Source organism: Lutra lutra, chromosome 6 (genome assembly GCF_902655055.1).
Source record: "Lutra lutra chromosome 6, mLutLut1.2, whole genome shotgun sequence".
Classification (NCBI taxonomy): domain Eukaryota; kingdom Metazoa; phylum Chordata; class Mammalia; order Carnivora; family Mustelidae; genus Lutra; species Lutra lutra.
This window is the reverse complement of record NC_062283.1, coordinates 109,095,368-109,112,638: the sequence shown is the minus strand read 5'-3', so window position 1 is coordinate 109,112,638 and position 17,271 is coordinate 109,095,368. Positions and strand designations below refer to the sequence as shown.

Below are 17,271 nucleotides of genomic sequence, written 5' to 3'. Positions count from 1 at the left end.
GGCTGGGGGAGCGGTTCATGCACTGTTTCTGTGATGCCTCATTAAAAGTTGAGTTTTTTTAAATGGTCTAGTTACACTACACTGAAGTTAATTTAATACATGGTAACCAGCATTAAACAAATTAAATAACAGAAAATATAAGGCGTAATCTGGATGTTTTGTGAAATTTTCTTTTAGGTATGTGTGTGTGTGTATCTGTGTGTTGGGTTCTGTGCATGGCAAGCCATAAAATTCCAAGGGAAGTATTATTATTATTTTTAAGGATTTTATTTATTTTTGAGAGAGAAAAAGAGCACAAGCAAGGAAAGCAGCAAGCAGAGAGAGAAGCAGACTCCCTGCTGAGCAGGGAGCCCGATGCTGGGCTCCATCCCAGGATCCTGGGATCATAACCAGAGCCAAAGGCAGATGCTTAACTGACTGAACCACCCAGGTGCCTGTGATGACTATTTTTTAAAGTTTTGTGTATTGACAGCAAGAGAGAGAGAGCACAAGCAGGAGGAGTAGGGGAGGGAGAAGGAGAGGAGTGGGAGAGGGAGAGAGAGCAGGGAGCCTGACATGGGGCTCGATTCCAGGACGCTGGGATCATGACCTGAGCCAAAGGCAGATGACTAACAACTGAGTCACCCAGCTGCTTCCCCCAGGATGTATCATTTCAACTACACTCTTTTTTTTTTTTTAAAGATTTTGTTTATTTATTTGACAGAGAGAGATCACAAGTAGACAGAGAGGCAGACAGAGAGAGAAAGAGGGAAGCAGCCTCCCTGCTGAGCAGAGAACCCAATGTGGGACTCGACCCCAGAACCCTGAGATCATGACCTGAGCTGAAGGCAGCGGCTTAACCCACTGAGACACCCAGGCGCCCCTCAACTACACTCTTACTAATGAATCATATTTAACCTCAACTTAAGCTAAGCTAATCCCAAAAAAAATTCAGAGGAATTTTTTTAAGGCTGTGACAATTTATTTAAACAAGCAAATATGCTTCACCTCCTCCTTTGTCCTAGAATTATCTTTAATTGTTAAGTTCATCATCCTTCAAAATGATGAGTATCAAAATTGACTATTTTCATGAGAACAAGTTGATGAGAACAGCAATCTTGCTGAGCAACCATGAAATGTGAGATAAATGCCTAAGACTTTAGGGGCAGTGTTCTCAGAGGCAGTAATGATCTACTTCAAGATTTATGTATAAACAAATCTTAATTTTTATCCCCAAATCTTCCTTTCATCCAGTCATTCAACCTTAACTAAACTCATCTACTTAGCAAGAGGCACATAGTGTTTTGCAGGACCTCACTGGCTGGAACAATATGACAGGGACAAAAGCACAGGCTGCAGCATTACTGGGAAGCCAGGCATGGAAGCCGAACCTTTTCGGGCCCAGTGGGGCACACTAATTGACAGTCACACAGCAAGTCTGCAGGGGACCAATGGGTGCTAGAAGGGGCGGGTGACACTTAAGATGGTGTAGAGGCAAATCAGGAAGAACAGGGGAATGACTTTAGCATTTGAATGGAGAGAGTGGATTCCTTTGATTGTTTATGTACTATTTTGGTCACACTTCATTCAGAGCTGAGTTTTTCAAAATGTGGGGCAGCAACAAAAATATGAGGAAATTAATTTAATGGGTGGTAACCGACACCTTAAAAAAAATGAAACAGTACAGAACTAGGGGTCACTCTAGGTTCTTTGTGAAAGTTCAGTGTGTGTGTGTGTGTGTGTGTGACTCTGCGTGTGTCTGCATGTGAGAGACTGTGTGCGACTCTATATGTGGTGTGACTGTGTGAGACTTGTGTGTTTGTGTGTGTGACTGAAAGGCTCTGTGTGTGTGACTATATGTGTGTATGAGGTACGTGACTATGTGTGTGACTGTGACTCTGTGTGTGTGTGTGTGTGTGTGCTGGGTCTTCATTTACCATGCCTTTCCTACTCTGAATCAAAGTCAATACAGCCTGAAGCCCCTGCGCCCCAGGACGAAGGGCCTGGAGGCCGACATCTTGCTCCCACTGTGTGCCCCTGGTTTCCGTTTCCGACACCACCTCAGAGAAAAGCTAAAGGCTCCAGGGAAGGGTTTGTCACAGGTCTCAGCCACACAGCTGGGACAAAGCTGGAATAAGGACAGCTCAGGTATGAGGCCCTGTCCTGTGTCGCCTCTCCTCCAGCCATCCATTCCAGACGGGAAGTCATCGTGACCTTTTCTCATGGGGTTGTTTCCATCCTCATTCTGCAGAGCAGGAAATCAGTCAGAGACAGGAGCCCACCGCCAGGCACGGCATGGCCAGCCCGACAGCCTAGTCTCCCTCCATCTTTTGCCCCCCAGGGTGGCCCCCACCTGGCGCTCTCAGCCCCTCCAGTTGCCCTAGAGTTACTTAGGCGGTTCTCAGACGTCTGACTGGAACACCACTCCTGCTAAGAAGTTCCCATCACTGTCCGTGCCTGTCACTGTCCTGCCACATGTACCTAACGCCCGGAGGGCACAGGCACTGTCCTCGTTGCTGCACAGACAGCTTTTTCCACAAGACAGTGCAACTTTCCTGTGAGGAATGTTAAGGGCCTAACCTGCTGGAGTCTAGTGGGTTAAAAGTTTTTACCCCCTACATGGATTTCACAACCTCTCATGGGCGTCATCCAGTGTGAAATTATTCTCTAGCCTGTGTCTCCCAAGAGGCAAAACACTTACGAGCAGCATGAGGAAAGAGTCAAATATGGGAAGACCGGCCTTCTTTAGTAAGGGAAGGCCAGGCTCACCCTGTGAAGGAGTTCACCAGCCTCCCAGGCTCGTGGGTCTGTCTGCACCTGGGGGCAGCCTCCACAGCGTTGCTCGCCAGGACACAGATCTCTACAGTTTATAAAGTGTTCTCCCACACATCCGTATACCACCTCATGCCATCTTCACAACATGGGGCCCTTGGAGTGTTCTCATCCCATTCTGAAACAAAGCTAACGGGCTCAGGGAGGGTGAGTGACCTGCTCATGGTGGGTGAGTGACCTGCTCATGGTCTCAGACGTGAATCAGGAAGGAAGACTTTGGACCTAATATTGTTTCTTTCTTTTCTTTTTACAATTTGTGTCTCTCTTTCTGATTGCAAAAGCAACATGTGTTCATTATTTGAAAATACTCAAAAGTGCTAAGAAGAAAGTGAAAATTGCCCCTGTGCTTTCTTCGTGATAACACCTTTTAACATTTTAAAAAAAGTTTTAAAATTTTACTTATTTATTTGAGAGCGAGAGCGAGAGTAAGCATGAGTTAGGGGAGGGAGAAGCAGGCTCCACACCGAGCAGGGAGTCCTATGTGGGACTCGATCCCAGGACCCTAGGATCATGACCTGAGCCTAAGGCAGTTACTCAGCAGACTGAGCCACCCAGGTGCCCCTCTTTTAACATTGTTGGGTATTTTTTTTCTCTTTAGGGTATTTTTTATTTTTGCTTTTACAAAAATAGGATCACCTTAGGTAATCCATATAGAGGTGGGCAAAGCAGCAACCTCTTCAAAGACAGGGGTGTTCCCCACCAAAGCCTTCCTTCCCACTGCTGATAAGAGTCAGTTACCAAGAGGCCCTCCTTTTCCTCTTCTTTTCCTTAAAAGTCCCTTCAAAGCTCCAGGCAGTAGTGGTGGGGGGACAGGAGGCAGCATGGTAGGAAAAACTCACCAAGACAGACTCAAAAGTTTTGGTACATTATTGGTTCAACATAGAAGGGAAAAAAAGAGGATTTCTAGCTAAAACTGACTAACATCAAGGAGAAAGAGAGAAGGAGGGAGATGGGGAGGGAGGGAAAGCAGTAGGGGAGGAAGAGAAGGAGAGGGAGGGAGGGGAACGTGCTTGATTTCAGGAGCATCGGGGCATAGGGCTTCCAGGGCATTCCTAGTGGTCCTAGTATGAAGAAGAGTTAGGACCTGAGCCCAGAGTTCTGGCTCCTGCTACCTGTGAACATACAAATCAAGTCAGTCACTTTGATCTGTGGAGGCCTTATTTATATTTTTGTTCCTAAATTTTTTTTTAAGATTTTATTTATTTATTTGGAAGTACAAGTGAGAGAGAGGGGGAAGCAGGCCCCTCCCTGAGCAGGGCACCCCAGGCGGGGCTCGATCCCAGGACCCTGTGATCATGACCTGAGCCGAAGGCAGAGGCTTAACCAACTGAGCCACCCAGGTGCCCCATACTTAAAATTTTTTTATACGACATGTTACTTTTTGATATAAACTTTTGCCTCGGACTCAGTAATCTTATTTTATAGTGTATTTTACACATGTATTTATAATATACATAAATAAATGGAATTGACATAATCATGAAACCAATAAATTAATATTAAAGACATTAATAATATTAAGTTAAAGACATTAAAAATGTCTCTGAATAAGATTTACACATTACTATGTACGTATATTCCATATATATCACATTTTACAAAATATATGTAATATATATTATGCATTAAATAGGAGTAAAAATAATAACAGTTACAAACGCAACGAGATGAAAGTTAGTTATCTAGACACCCTGGCCAGTATAATCCTTTTGAAACAATTACCTGTATAAAGAAATGTGTTGGAGTGTCCTCCTACCACGATGTCCACGCCCTTCACTTTCTGAGCAATGAGTTTATCCATTTCAAAACCAGAGTGTCCCAGTGCAATAATTTTGTTCACATTTAGAGTTTTTAGCTTATCGACTTCAGGCTGCAATGCAGCGATTTCATCTTCAAATACTAAATTCCTTCCTAAGGAACAAAACAAGCAAAATGGACATTTATTAATAATTTTTATTATATTATTACACATACTAACACATAGAGAAAAATACTTTTTTCTACTAAAGCTCTTACATTACTAAAACCAAAACATATTTATAAATTAAATATAAAATCCCTAGATAGCCAATAAAAATTCACATCAATTTCCTTAGTATGTTCCCTTGACATTGCCTTAAATTAAGGTTGTGAATGATATACTATGTTGCTCTAATGTAATCTCATGCTATGAGGAGGCTTCAGACCTGGAAACCTATCTATTCTTTAAAAATGTGTGTTTAATATCAGATGTCTCTTAGTCATAAGATTTTCTGACCAAGATGTGGCTTGTACACATTTTGACTTGATCCAGTTCGCTGGGCGTGGCTCAGAACGGCATTTATATCCAGCAAGCAAATTCATTCATAAAAGACAAAGGTTTTTCATTATTGAAAATATTCCTAAGAATTGTGTCACAGGCCCTAATAACAACTCTGGAAGATTAGTTCCAGCTTTCGCTGACAGGAGGCTACTTTAAAAATTACACAGATCCTCAAGGAAAGTGCTTTGTAAGAAAACACTCATATTTAAGTCTTAGTTTTGGTGTTTTTGTTAAAGTGATCTCTTCTAACTTATGTTACTTGACTCTGTGTTGTAAATTAAAATACAAAGATTCTTTTTGCTAAAAAAGTGTTCTTCTATTCTGACTTTCATTATGCCAAGGCAGAAAGTGCCTGAGCACATGAATGCGTAGTATGATATGTAAGTCAAGTCATTATGTTACTCGTACACCTTACACTTAGTGTGGTTGTATCACAATAAAACCAAGGGGGGTGGAAATCCAGATGAGTCCATCGAAGGCTTTGTTTGCCAGTTCAGGATAATCAGTCTTCCAACTTAAACTCTGTTGGCAACGAGTCCCTGAGCGTCAATGCCAACACACCCATTGACACTGTGCCTTATTCATCAGGTTAGGCCGACATGAGCATGCCCTTGAGCTCTGCGTTAGAGAAGGTCTCAGCCAGACACTGCTGGCATGGGGAGTGTGCATCTTCTTCCCTGCTTACTCCCACTTGTAGTGGTAGCAGAAGACCACACCCCGGGGACAAGGCTACTGGACATGACTGGTGGACCCCTGGCCCAGTGCCATGCTGGGTTGGCCATGCTGTCCCCAGCTCACTGGCGACACTGTCTGCCATGAAAACATTAAGAATGACCCACTTCTTGCTGACGACTCCAGGAAGTCCGGAGCTCACTGCTCACCCCACAGAGCCCTGTTACCTTCTCTGCGAGAAGATACATGTTATCTTCTCCCTGAGCCTCCCTTTAAGTTGACAAGGTGCGCTCGTCCCCTGCCCCACTTGCTGTTTCCCCCTACTGCCTAGCACTTACCACCTTCTGATGCCCCAAATATTCTACTCATTTATTTGCCCACTAAACCTGTGAACTGCAGCAGGCAGGGTTTTTTTACTTATTTATTTTTTCTGGGGGGGGCAGCATCTCTGGTGCCTAGAACAGTTGCCTACACATAGGTACTCAGAGGGAAGAAGGAATGAATGAATGGATATTGAGGCGTCAGACAATGCTACCATCCATCCTCTGCTTTCGTCTAACTGGCAATAAGATGGAAAACATTCTTTGTCCTCGGAGGACAAAGAAATATATCCTCCTAACACGCTGGGAGCCTCTGGCGGATCAGTCATCACACAGACAAGATAGGATGGTATCTACTGCAGGATATCTTGAAGGGTTCCAGGAATTTCTAGCTAAGATAAATGAACTGTGCTATCATGCCTGTGGCACCCGGGCCACTAGGACTGGAGGGACGGGGCTGGATTGGGGCCCAGAGAGCTGTAGGAAGAATGCATGTGCTGGGCCTGTGGTCTTGGTAGAAGCAAGTGTCCCCAGAAACACTGCTCCGCCCCTCCCCAGCACCGGCATCTGTCCCTACACCATCCAGCCTTCCTCTCCTGGGAGCTGCAGGGAGGGCATCACCGCTTCAGATATGTAAGCCCAGTCTTTAAGGGCTAATCCGGGCTGCTCTCAGAGTCCTAGCAAAGGGGGGCTGATTTCTGGATATATATTAGGGGATACACACACACACACACACACACACACACACACACCCCATAGGATCTTTCAAGGATATGTATTCCTCAGAAAGCCAGATATAACAAAGTCATTAGAAAGAAGAGATAAATCATGAAAAGGGACAAAGGACAGCTAACATATAATGATCATACTAGAAAAGGAAATACAAGGTAAGTTGAGATAAAACCCTAGCTCTGGGCTCTCTGATCCCACAGGAAAAAGGGCCATGAGTTATGTTTCATTCTCCAGCAAATGACTGTGTAATGTTAACACTGGGTGTGAACAGCTTTCTTGCCCAATTTTGAATGCACTACATTAAACAAAGATACTGTCAGCAACGTTTGCTGAACGAAAGAGCAATGTCTTTAAGAAGTGATTTAGAATAACGTGGAGGCCACCAGACTGCTTTCATCAATGTTGTCCTAAGGACACTGCTCACCCAACAGCCCATGTTATTCCTGCCTTTACCCATGGCCCATAAAAATCATTCCAAGCTCTGATTTAATACATCTAGTTGCAACCAGTGAGTGCTATAAAATTAGAAAATACCTGGATTGGAGAGAACAGGGGTTTCTTTTGAAGTATATCCAACAATCCCCACGACTTCATCACCAACAGGAAGAATTTTATATGGCGAATATAGTCCTGATATTTGAGATGCTAGCGGCCCCTTTGCTTTAATATTTGCACTCAGAATTGGAAATTTGGCTTCTTTGAGGAGTGGATCAATCAGTCCTTCTACGCCATTATCAAATTCATGATTTCCCAGTGCCTAGTAGAAAGGGAAAAGAGAACAAGAATTAGGTACACTGGAATTTCTAACAAAAACATACTGTAAAGAATAGGGCATCAGCTCAGTGGCTCCCAAACCTGATGGGGCTCTAGGAGCTGACCACATGACCTCTGTCATCCTCATGCCCAGAGATTTTACTCAGGGCCCCTGCAGTTGGGCCCGTAGACACACAGAGCATCAGGAGCATTTGGGAATTGCTTCCCAGGTCCCGCACCACCTACCGAAGGTGGCGTCAATGCCTGGAGGGGTCGCCTAGAAAGCTGGTTAGACATCCACCGTCCTGCCATCCCCAGGTCTGGGGAAAGTTCGAGAATCTCATTTCCTAAGCTCTGCCCAGACTTTCCACATTCTGTTTTCTTTCATAAACCCACATTTCAATCTGCCCACCCCTTCACATCCACATCTCCCACTCAGAAGTGAACATCTGCAGTCCTGACTTTCCTCCTGACCAATGGTCATGTGGACGCTTCCCTACAAGGATTCCACAAGCAACCACATTTACCATGCTCAAAGCCCCTTCCTCCGGGATCTGCCATTTTGGCCCAAGGTGCCACCATATACCCAGTCAAGGAAGTCAGATACTCCAGAGCAGCTGAATGCCCACTTGCTAGCTCTCCCTCATCCCCCACCAGCATTCCACCTTTGCCTAAATGTGTTGTTCCATCCACCCCCTGCGTGCATTCCTTTCCCGTTCCCTCCTGAACCGCTGCCACAGCCTCCTCACTGGCATTCAGCTAGCACCATTCGCTTCTCTAAACATTCAACATAGTGCTGCAACAAAAATCTTTCTAAAGTGGAAAGTTTATCTTACCAATCTCTACCGTAAGGTCCTACAGCAACTCTCCACTGCTCGTGGGATAAAATTCAACATCCTGGGGCGCCTGTTGAATGGGTGGCTCAGTGGGTTAAAGCCTCTGCCTTCGGCTCAGGTCATGATCTCAGGGTCCTGGGGTCAAGTCCCGCATCGGGCTCTCTGCTCAGCGGGGAACCTGCTTCCCTTCTTCTCTCTCTGCCTGCCTTTGTGCCTACTTGTGATCTCTGTCTGTCAAATAAATAAATAAAATTTAAAAAAAATTCAACATCCTGAGCTTCTTGAGCCATAAGGCTCTTGGAGATCTGGTCTTGCCTTCCTCTCCAGCCTTATTTCTGACTAAAGTCTGACTTTAGTCTGCTAAAGTATGAGACAACCAGGCAGGGCTGTCTCCACCAATCATGAGCTCGACCGGACTACACTTAAAAACCACAGCTTCCTCGGGAAGGGCAGTGAATAAAACAAAGGTTGTAATAAAAATGAAACAGCATTTACTAAGCACTTCCCACATGCCAGCATCATACAAAGTGGTTTTGTTAAGAAAACCTGGTTTTAGAGAGGGAGACAAACCATAAGAGACTTAATCTCGGGAAACAAACCGAGTGTTGTAGAGGGGAGGGGGGTGAGAGGGATGGGGTGGCTGGGTGATGGACATTGGGGAGGGTATGTACTATGGTGAGTGTCATGAATTGTGTACAGACTTGTACCCCTGGGGCAAATAATACATTATATATTAATTAAAAAAAAAAAGAAAACCCGGTTTTGTGCTGTGAGATTGGCATTATTACTGTTATCATTTTAGAGATTAGAACAGATCTAGAGACATTGAATGAATTGTTCAAGGTCATGCAATTAGTAAGTGGTAAAGGGGGGATCAGAACCACTTTCTGTTTGACTCCAACCTTCTTAACCTCTGTGCTTGGATATGAAGAGCTCTGCATAAGGCCTAATAGATAGGGAGCACTCAGAATAAAACCCCAAGTACCCGCAGTTTTCATGCTCTCCCTCATCTTTGTGCCTTTGTACATAACAGGTTAATGATGATTGGTTGATTGAAATACAGATGAATAAAACTGAGTAGAATAGAATAGAATAGGATTATTCCTTTTTTATACCATGACTTTACTTTCTATTCAATCAATGGCTTTAGTTCCTGAAGTCTGATGATCTTTCCAGAAGAGATACTTCCCAAGAACACTTCATTGAGTTCCCTGAGTTAGACATACTTCCTCTGCTCTGATGGTCCCCTCTGCAGCCCCGCACCCCCCACCCAGTCCCTCTGGCGCCCAGCAAGCCACTGAAGCAGAACAACTGTGCACCCCTGAATGAGCAGAAGAGTCTCTGACAAATTTCTTTCTTCTAGACACAGCCAACCTTTCCTACAAAAATTCCTTTGCCGAAAAACGCCTTTTTAAATTCTTATTTTCTTTATAAACTCATGTTCATTTCCCCACCTTGACTCTTTCTGACTTGCTTTTCCTCCACTGCATTTATCACAACTTCATTATTCATGAGCTCTTTGGAAGAAGGAGCGCACCACTCACTTGTGTAGACCATGTTCCCTGCTGGCATGCAGCAGGTGCTCAAGAAATGCATTAAACAGGGGTGCCTGGGTGGCTCAGTTGTTAAGCGTCTGCCTTCGGCTCAGGTCATGATCCCAGAGTCCTGGGATCGAGCCCTGCATTGGGCTCTCTGCTCAGCGGAAGCCTGCTTCTCCCTCACCCACTCCCCCTGTTTGTGTTCCCTCTCTCACTGTGTCTCTCTCTGTCAAATAAATAAATAAAATCTTAAAAAAAAAAAAAGAAATGCATTAAATAAAATTTTTTAAAGTTTTTACTCTAACTCCAGTCAGTTAACATACAGTGTTATATTAGTTTCAGGTGTCTGATATACATGGATTCTTATTCATTTTTATTATTTTTATTAATGTGACAATACCTCAGGAAGAGTCTGTCCAAGAGCACTCAGAGCAATGAAAGGCAGACTATCTTTCCACGTTCCTTTACATCTCATGGAGCATTGGTAGCACAGACATAAGAAAATTTATGCAAATTCATACTATAGTATCATTCTGCCTTTTTTGGTGCTCTCTGAAAATTCCCGTACCTTTCCTTATGTGTGCTTGTCCATTTTTTTGCTGTTCTGCCCAAAGCTTCCCTCATGACTGTAATAACCAATCCAGATCTGACTTAACCTGTTACTTGCCATTAATGCTATAATCCTCACATCAGGCAAGAGTGTTTTTATTCTGACCTTAATCATATTCTTATGCTCTCTCCCTCCTTTCCAAAGGTTTCGTTTCTCATATTGGGCTCATTCACTTACTAACCCTATTCAGTCACTGGTTCCAGACTTATGACAATCTTTGCATAATCACTATAAACACTAAATTTCACAAAATGCACTGTTCTGTAACTTAAGGCAGCCGAGTGTAGCAAAATTACCTTCTTTAGTATCTCCAACCTCAAAAATCCAGCAATTTAATGTGAGCCTCTGGTCTAGCCATGGCACCTCACCTGCACTGCTTTCTTAGTGCAGATGCCTCAAGCACTATTTAAAAAGACAAAAAGAAAAGAAAAAAACTGCTGCTCTTACATGAAAAAAACTTTCCTCACTTTTCATCTAGCCCAGCCCAGCATGTTCAACCACCTAAATTGCTGAATCATTGCTGCCCTTTAAAACACAAATGTAAGGACAGAAGGAGATCTGATTCTTTGGTGGTTCTTATTAAATAAATGTTTGTTAAATCAACTCTGAGGAACAGAGTCTGATTTGTTTAACACCTTTCTGCAAGTGTCTGTTAATATTTATATTTGATGTGGGTAATTTGTCAAACTCTAGCAGTTGCTTTGGAGAAATGCTCTAAAGCTTTATCTTGACTAAAGATAAAGCCCAGAGGTTTACCAGGTCATGTGAAGCTGCCATGGCAGAATGAAGATATTCCAAGACTTCTGGCTCCAAATTTCTTGTTGGATTATTAACAACACCCTGCAGTGAGGAGTGAGGGAAAGCTTGTGTCTACACAAGGAAATTAATTTTTCATGCTTGCCCTAAGGTAGTAATTATGTGCGGCATCTATTTATTGAGTTTTGTTTTTTTAAAAAAATATTTTATTTATTTATTTGACACAGAGAGAGAGATCACAAGTAGGCAGAAAGGCAGTCAGAGAAAGAGGAGGAAGCAGGCTCCCCGCTGAGCAGAGAGCCTGATGCGGGGCTCGATCCCAGAACCCTGAGACCATGACCTGAGCCAAAGGCAGAGACTTAACACACTGAGCCACCCAGGTGCCCCAATTTATTGAGTTTTAACAACAGTAAAAATATACCTTCAGTGACTAACAAATGTTAGAGGCACGCTTTCAAAAAAAGAGGGAAACATCCTTTCTGACTCGTCTCTCCGTTCCATGTTGCACGTCTAGTGTGGATGGAATCTGCTACTAAATTCAGCAGCCACACTGATGGGCTGCTGACTGACCACACTGTCCTCTGGGCCTGTGGGCCAACCCTCACGTCTTTTCGTTCCCAAGGCTCTTCCTAGGAGGAGCTGCTATTGATTCATTTTCTCCTTCCACCTGTAAACAAATGTGTCTGTTGGTCTTGAGGCACTGGTCCTGAACAAGTGGACAAGCAGAAGAAAGAATAAGAACATGCCTCAGGCTGAGAGTGGGAGAGAAGAAGCCTTCCAATGTCGGAGTGGGTCCACCTGAGCCCTGAAGCTGGGATCGTGGCATGGTCTGCAGACGGGACCCAAAAGTCGGTGGCCGTCTGATAGCCTTCTGTAAAGGTCTTTCATTATCCCATAATGTTTTGCTTTTCTGAAGAAATCTTCCCTTTCTGATCTCTCCAGTTACAGTTGAGTGAACAAAGCAGTAGACAATACATACTATTAAATAATATGTATTAACCAACTCCCATCATTCATTTAAAATATCTCTGACACAGGAACAACATTTGGTAAATATTTGCTGAGTATATGAGCAAGTAAATAAAAACCTGATGGACGGGGAGGAAAGAGCCAGAGAATTAATTCCCAAGGCCTTTCACCCTGGGCTGGATGCCACCACGTCGCCTAGAACTCTGTCCTAGCCTCTTCGTGTCTCTGCGTGCCACAATAGGAAAAGATGTTACAAGATACAGACGTGCCGACTTCTAGCACCAAACTGGTACAGGGCTCTGTTTTGAAAGCCTCTCACGAATGTTCACAGCAGCCACAGTAATAATGTGAGCAGGAAACTTGGCCATAAAAGGCAAGGAAGCTGCAAATCCTTGAGACCTGAGAAAGCCTCACGGGCTGAGAACCTATCTGGCGTCGCCTCACACAGAGCCCGCCTGCTCGACTGGGCTTCCTGTCCCAAAATAAATAAAGCTGTGGAGAGGCCACAGTGGCCCAGCTCTGGTGACCTCCTGGTACAGCATCCTGGGGCAGACTCTACCTGCAGCAGAATGTTTATCCAAATGTTTCCAGAAAATTTAGATTTTTTTCCCCAAATTTGGAATGACCCCTCTCCCTCTCCATCCCAGGCCTGCCCAGCTTGAAGCCAGACACTGACAATGTGTCCGCCAGGATGGGGCCCCTGGGGCAGATGGCCGGACCCCTCCAGTCTCTTATTGCCTGGGGGTGGTTTGGGGTCCCTCCCTTTGGCTCCCCAGTCCTCCCTATCTGCTGACCATTGGGGAGGCCCCCGCCCAGACCAATGGCCAGCAGACAAGGACACTTACCCCTAGTAAGCTTGTGAATGAGACACCTGCGAGGATGCATGCGGTCCCAGGTGTTGGAAAAGAGCTTCTACAGCTCCCAAGAAACACCCGGAGAAGCAGCAAACAACCTGGGCAGCCCTCCCTTGGCCCCCCGGACCCCCCATCACGGCCAAGCAGCCATGGAGTTGCTGCTTGCTCCTTCATCATCCCCCTGCCTTCTCCACCACACTGCCATTGGCCCCTCTGTTTCCTCCCACTGCTCCCTCACTTCTCGCCCAGACCTTTTTGGAGTCCTCCAGTCGGTCTCCTGGTCCCCAGGCTCACAAACCTCCTGCCCACTCCCCACAGGCCACCAGAATGCACTTCCAAAACTATGCCCTCGACTGCTTCTAGCTCCTGCACTGAGTTCCTCTGAGGCCTCCTGCTTCCCACTGAAATCACAGTCCTGGCTCCCCAGACACCACAGCAGCCCCTCTGTGACCTCCCTGAGCTGGTTCACTTCTCCTGCCAAACTTCAGGGTCCCTCAGTTCCAGGGACACCTAAAGGCCCATGTGGTGAAGAGTTTTGGATGCAGTCCCACGGGACCTCCCTGTAAAGCTCCCTGCATGACCTCCACTGTAGACGCCAGGTATCAGCCTCACCGGAAACGCACGTCTCTGACATCACTTGGCCTTGCTGCGGCAGTTGGCTCACATGTCTGTCTCCCAGAGGCAGGAGGGGCAGCGACTCCCGCTGGGTCCTTGCTGACACCAACCAACACCCAGCACCAGAGCCCAGCAACTGTTTACTGAACGATAAAACCGCCACTCCAACCGGCTCCTTACAGATAGGCTCCACCAGACTCTGATTTGGTATGCGGGACATTAAAACTTTCCAAAGGTGGCAGGATTAAAAAAAAAACCTTGGTAAACAGTTGAGCAATATCTTGTGAAATGAAAGAAACCAAGCTGTTCGGAAGCAGGTGAAAAGGTTAGCCAACTGCCTCACCGATCCTACCAGTCCCTCTCTAACAATCAGTCTGCTCCTCTTCTTTCCATTTCACTAATGTCATACTGGCCTTTGTGAGTGAGACCGATTTTTAGAAAAAGTTTGTTGAACTGTTTTGTGTGTCAAGAACATTATTTAGATGTCATGATGGCAGTTAGGGAGAAAACGGAATTTTTTAGAGTGTCTTCTCATTGGAAAACTGCTAAGGAGACCAACTATTTGGTCTATCCAAGGACATCTATATCTGAATTAGAAAGGGAACATTTCAGAGCCTCAGCTTTGTTCACGGAAGACTCTAAAAATTACCAGGGAAATTGACATAAGGGGATTTCAAGAAGGAGTTTTTTTAAATACAAAAAATATGACAAAAAGAGGGGTTGATAAGACTCTCATGCTACATGGCCAGGCCCTGTTCACATATTGACTCATTTAATCTTCACAATTCTATTAGGTAGGTGCTACTATTTGTCCTTTTCAGAGATGGGAAACTGAGGCACAGGGCTCCAGCAATTAGCAAGGGCCAGAGCAGAGGTCTGAACAAGAGTAGGGAGGCCTAAGCATCCAGGGCCTTAACCACTCTGTCATTGTGCCCATAATGGAAATACCTGGAAGGGATGGATATCACTTGACTAGTTTCCTACAGGGTTCTAGAGTGCCAAGTAACAAGGGCTCAGTCCTTGTCCTCAGGAAGCTGTCAGGGCAGACGGGGGCAGGGCAAGACATGGGCACATTCATCCATGCATGCATACGTAAACCACATGGGGACCACAGGGAGGGACGTGTGAGACAGCCCACCAAAGACGCGGGCACACACTGCCCAATAAAGACCATAGGGGTTCAGAGTGTGATCCTCCCCTCCTTGACATGGTCAGGAGAGGCTCACAGGCAGATGACATCAACTGTATCAACAGATGAGGCAATGAAAACACAAGGGTTGAGGCACTCAGATGTTCCAAGTGAAGACAAGAAGTTTAAGCATGAATATACCAGAAAAAGGAAGGAAATAATTGATTTAAGATATGGAGGAAAAGGATTTGTTCTAATCCGCAGAAATCAATTACAGTGTTGAAAAGCCATTTGTCAGAAATCCGCGGCATAGGTATTTAGCGAGTCACCTGCACAGGGGCTCATCCCACTGAGGCCTGGGGCTTGCAGCACACTCCACAGTGGGAGGGTTACAGGGAGAGCCCAACCGAGTCCACAATGGGGCTTAGTTGCCAGTCATTCAGGGAGACTCAACAACCACCTTAAGAAGGGGTGCTTACAAATTAGGTTTGGTTGAGATGAACCATTTCTGGAGTCGTGGACCATTTCTGGGGTGGGTTTTGCTCCCTCTAACCCCATAGTTGTGGGGCATATTGGTCCTGGCAGGAGAATGTGGCCTCTGACTGAACGACAAAAAAGATCCAGGGCTCAAGCCAGCTCACGTGCACTTCAGTGTTTGTTGAACGAATGAATGAACAAATACTGAACAGACAGCATTTCACGTTTTCCCTCTCAGATGGAAAAAGTTACAAACTCTCTGTGTAAAATACATATAACAATATTACATGTGGAAGCACGGGCTTGCCTAACTGGGCTCCATGCAGGTTGAACTGTATCTCTGAGGGGCTAGAGAGCTACAGCCAATGTGTGGTTTATGTATGGAATCAATTATTCAAGGGAGGGAAAAGAAGTGTCAAGAGAATTTTCAAATTCTAGGTATGTGGTTGAAGGAAATCAACACGGAAGGAGTTCATGCAGGATTCAGATGTATTTGTGGGTGACCTGCAGAGAGCTGCTGGCTCAATGTGTGATTTGTTTTGGTTTTGTTTTGTTTTGTTTTTCCTCCCATTTTTAGTTAAGGAAACGCAAATGCCAGAACAATGACAAGATGAGCTAAGAACCCGCCTTTGCTTCCTCCCTCTGGTGCTTGGGGCTGGCCTTACGCAGCCCAGCTCTGGTGTGGAACTCACTCAGGAAGAGAGGAAGTAGAAAGGCCATAACCACAGCCACAGGATGGGGTGGGGGCCATTGACATCACTGAGGCTTGGGGATCCACAACCACCCAGACTGTCAAAGCTTCTGAGGTCTAATTGTTTTTGCTACTGACTTTCCTTGCCCTGAAAAAAAAAAAATACATTGCCATCAATATACCTCTTTTAAGCTTCACCAAACTAACATTGCTAAATTGTCTTCCTCAAACCTGGGCTTGTTATTGAAGATAAAGTAATTCTGAGAGTTTCTTTGATGTGAGAGATTTTGAAAGTCTCTGAATGGATGGTGACTTCTCTTGGCTCAGGATTAATTTTCTGGGGAAAAGAGGAAACATCCCCACTATGCATTTGGGCATAGAAGACACATTTATGGGCTTGATGTTGTGTCTTCTGCAGACCAGATCTATGGTCCTTGAATTCCCATGATCAGGTGTTAGAATTTCAGTCATTTATGCTTTGCTTATCCCCATCCTTCACAGGTCTTGCCAGACTCTCTATGTGGTCAAGAAGGGCTCAACCAGGGTGCCTGGGTGGCTCAGTGGATTAACCCTTTGCCTTTGGCTCAGGTCATGATCTCAGGGTCCTGGGATCAAGCCCCAAATCGGGCTTTCTGCTTGGCCGGGAGCCTGCTTCCCCTTCTTTCTCTGCCTTCCTCTATGCCTACTTGTGATCTCTCTCTGTATCAAATAAATAAACAAAATCTTAAAAAAAAAAAAAGATATGGGTATATTTTGCATTATGGAGACATTATGGCTGTGGGGACTTGAGTTCATGTACTATATCCCTTGGTAAAAAATGCTTTAAAGAAATGGTTTTTTGGGGTGCCTGGGTGGCTCAGTGGGTTAAAGCCTCTGCCTTCAGCTCAGGTCATGATCCCAGGGTCCTGGGATTGAGCCCAGCATTGGGCTCTCTGCATCAGGGAGCCTGCTTCCCACCTACCCATCCCCCCACCCCTTGCCCCTCTGCCCACTTGTGATCTCTGTCTGTCAAATAAATAAAATCTTAAAAAAATATATAAAAAGAAGGGCTCAACCGGACACTGCCTTCTATCCACCAGATAGCAGGTTTCTCCCTCACAGGTCAGATTCACTTGGCCCAGCACTTAGCAGGGAGCCTGGTGTGTGTAGTGCTTAGTGAATCTTTGTGGACTGAATGATTAAATGGGCCATAAAGACAATAGGCTT

The 17,271-nt window shown here is 45.1% G+C and overlaps 1 protein-coding gene across 1 annotated transcript in view; it reads right to left on the bottom strand.

The window, feature by feature from the left end:
- The window catches only part of NT5E (5'-nucleotidase ecto), a 45,394-nt gene that overhangs the window by 20,288 nt on the left and 7,835 nt on the right, over positions 1 to 17,271 (bottom strand). Inside the window, exons 2-3 of the mRNA XM_047732120.1 lie at positions 7,372 to 7,594; positions 4,534 to 4,722 (exon numbers count right to left, since the gene is read on the bottom strand). Coding sequence (XP_047588076.1) covers positions 4,534 to 4,722; positions 7,372 to 7,594 — 412 coding nt within the window. The remainder of the gene's footprint in view (positions 1 to 4,533; positions 4,723 to 7,371; positions 7,595 to 17,271) is intronic.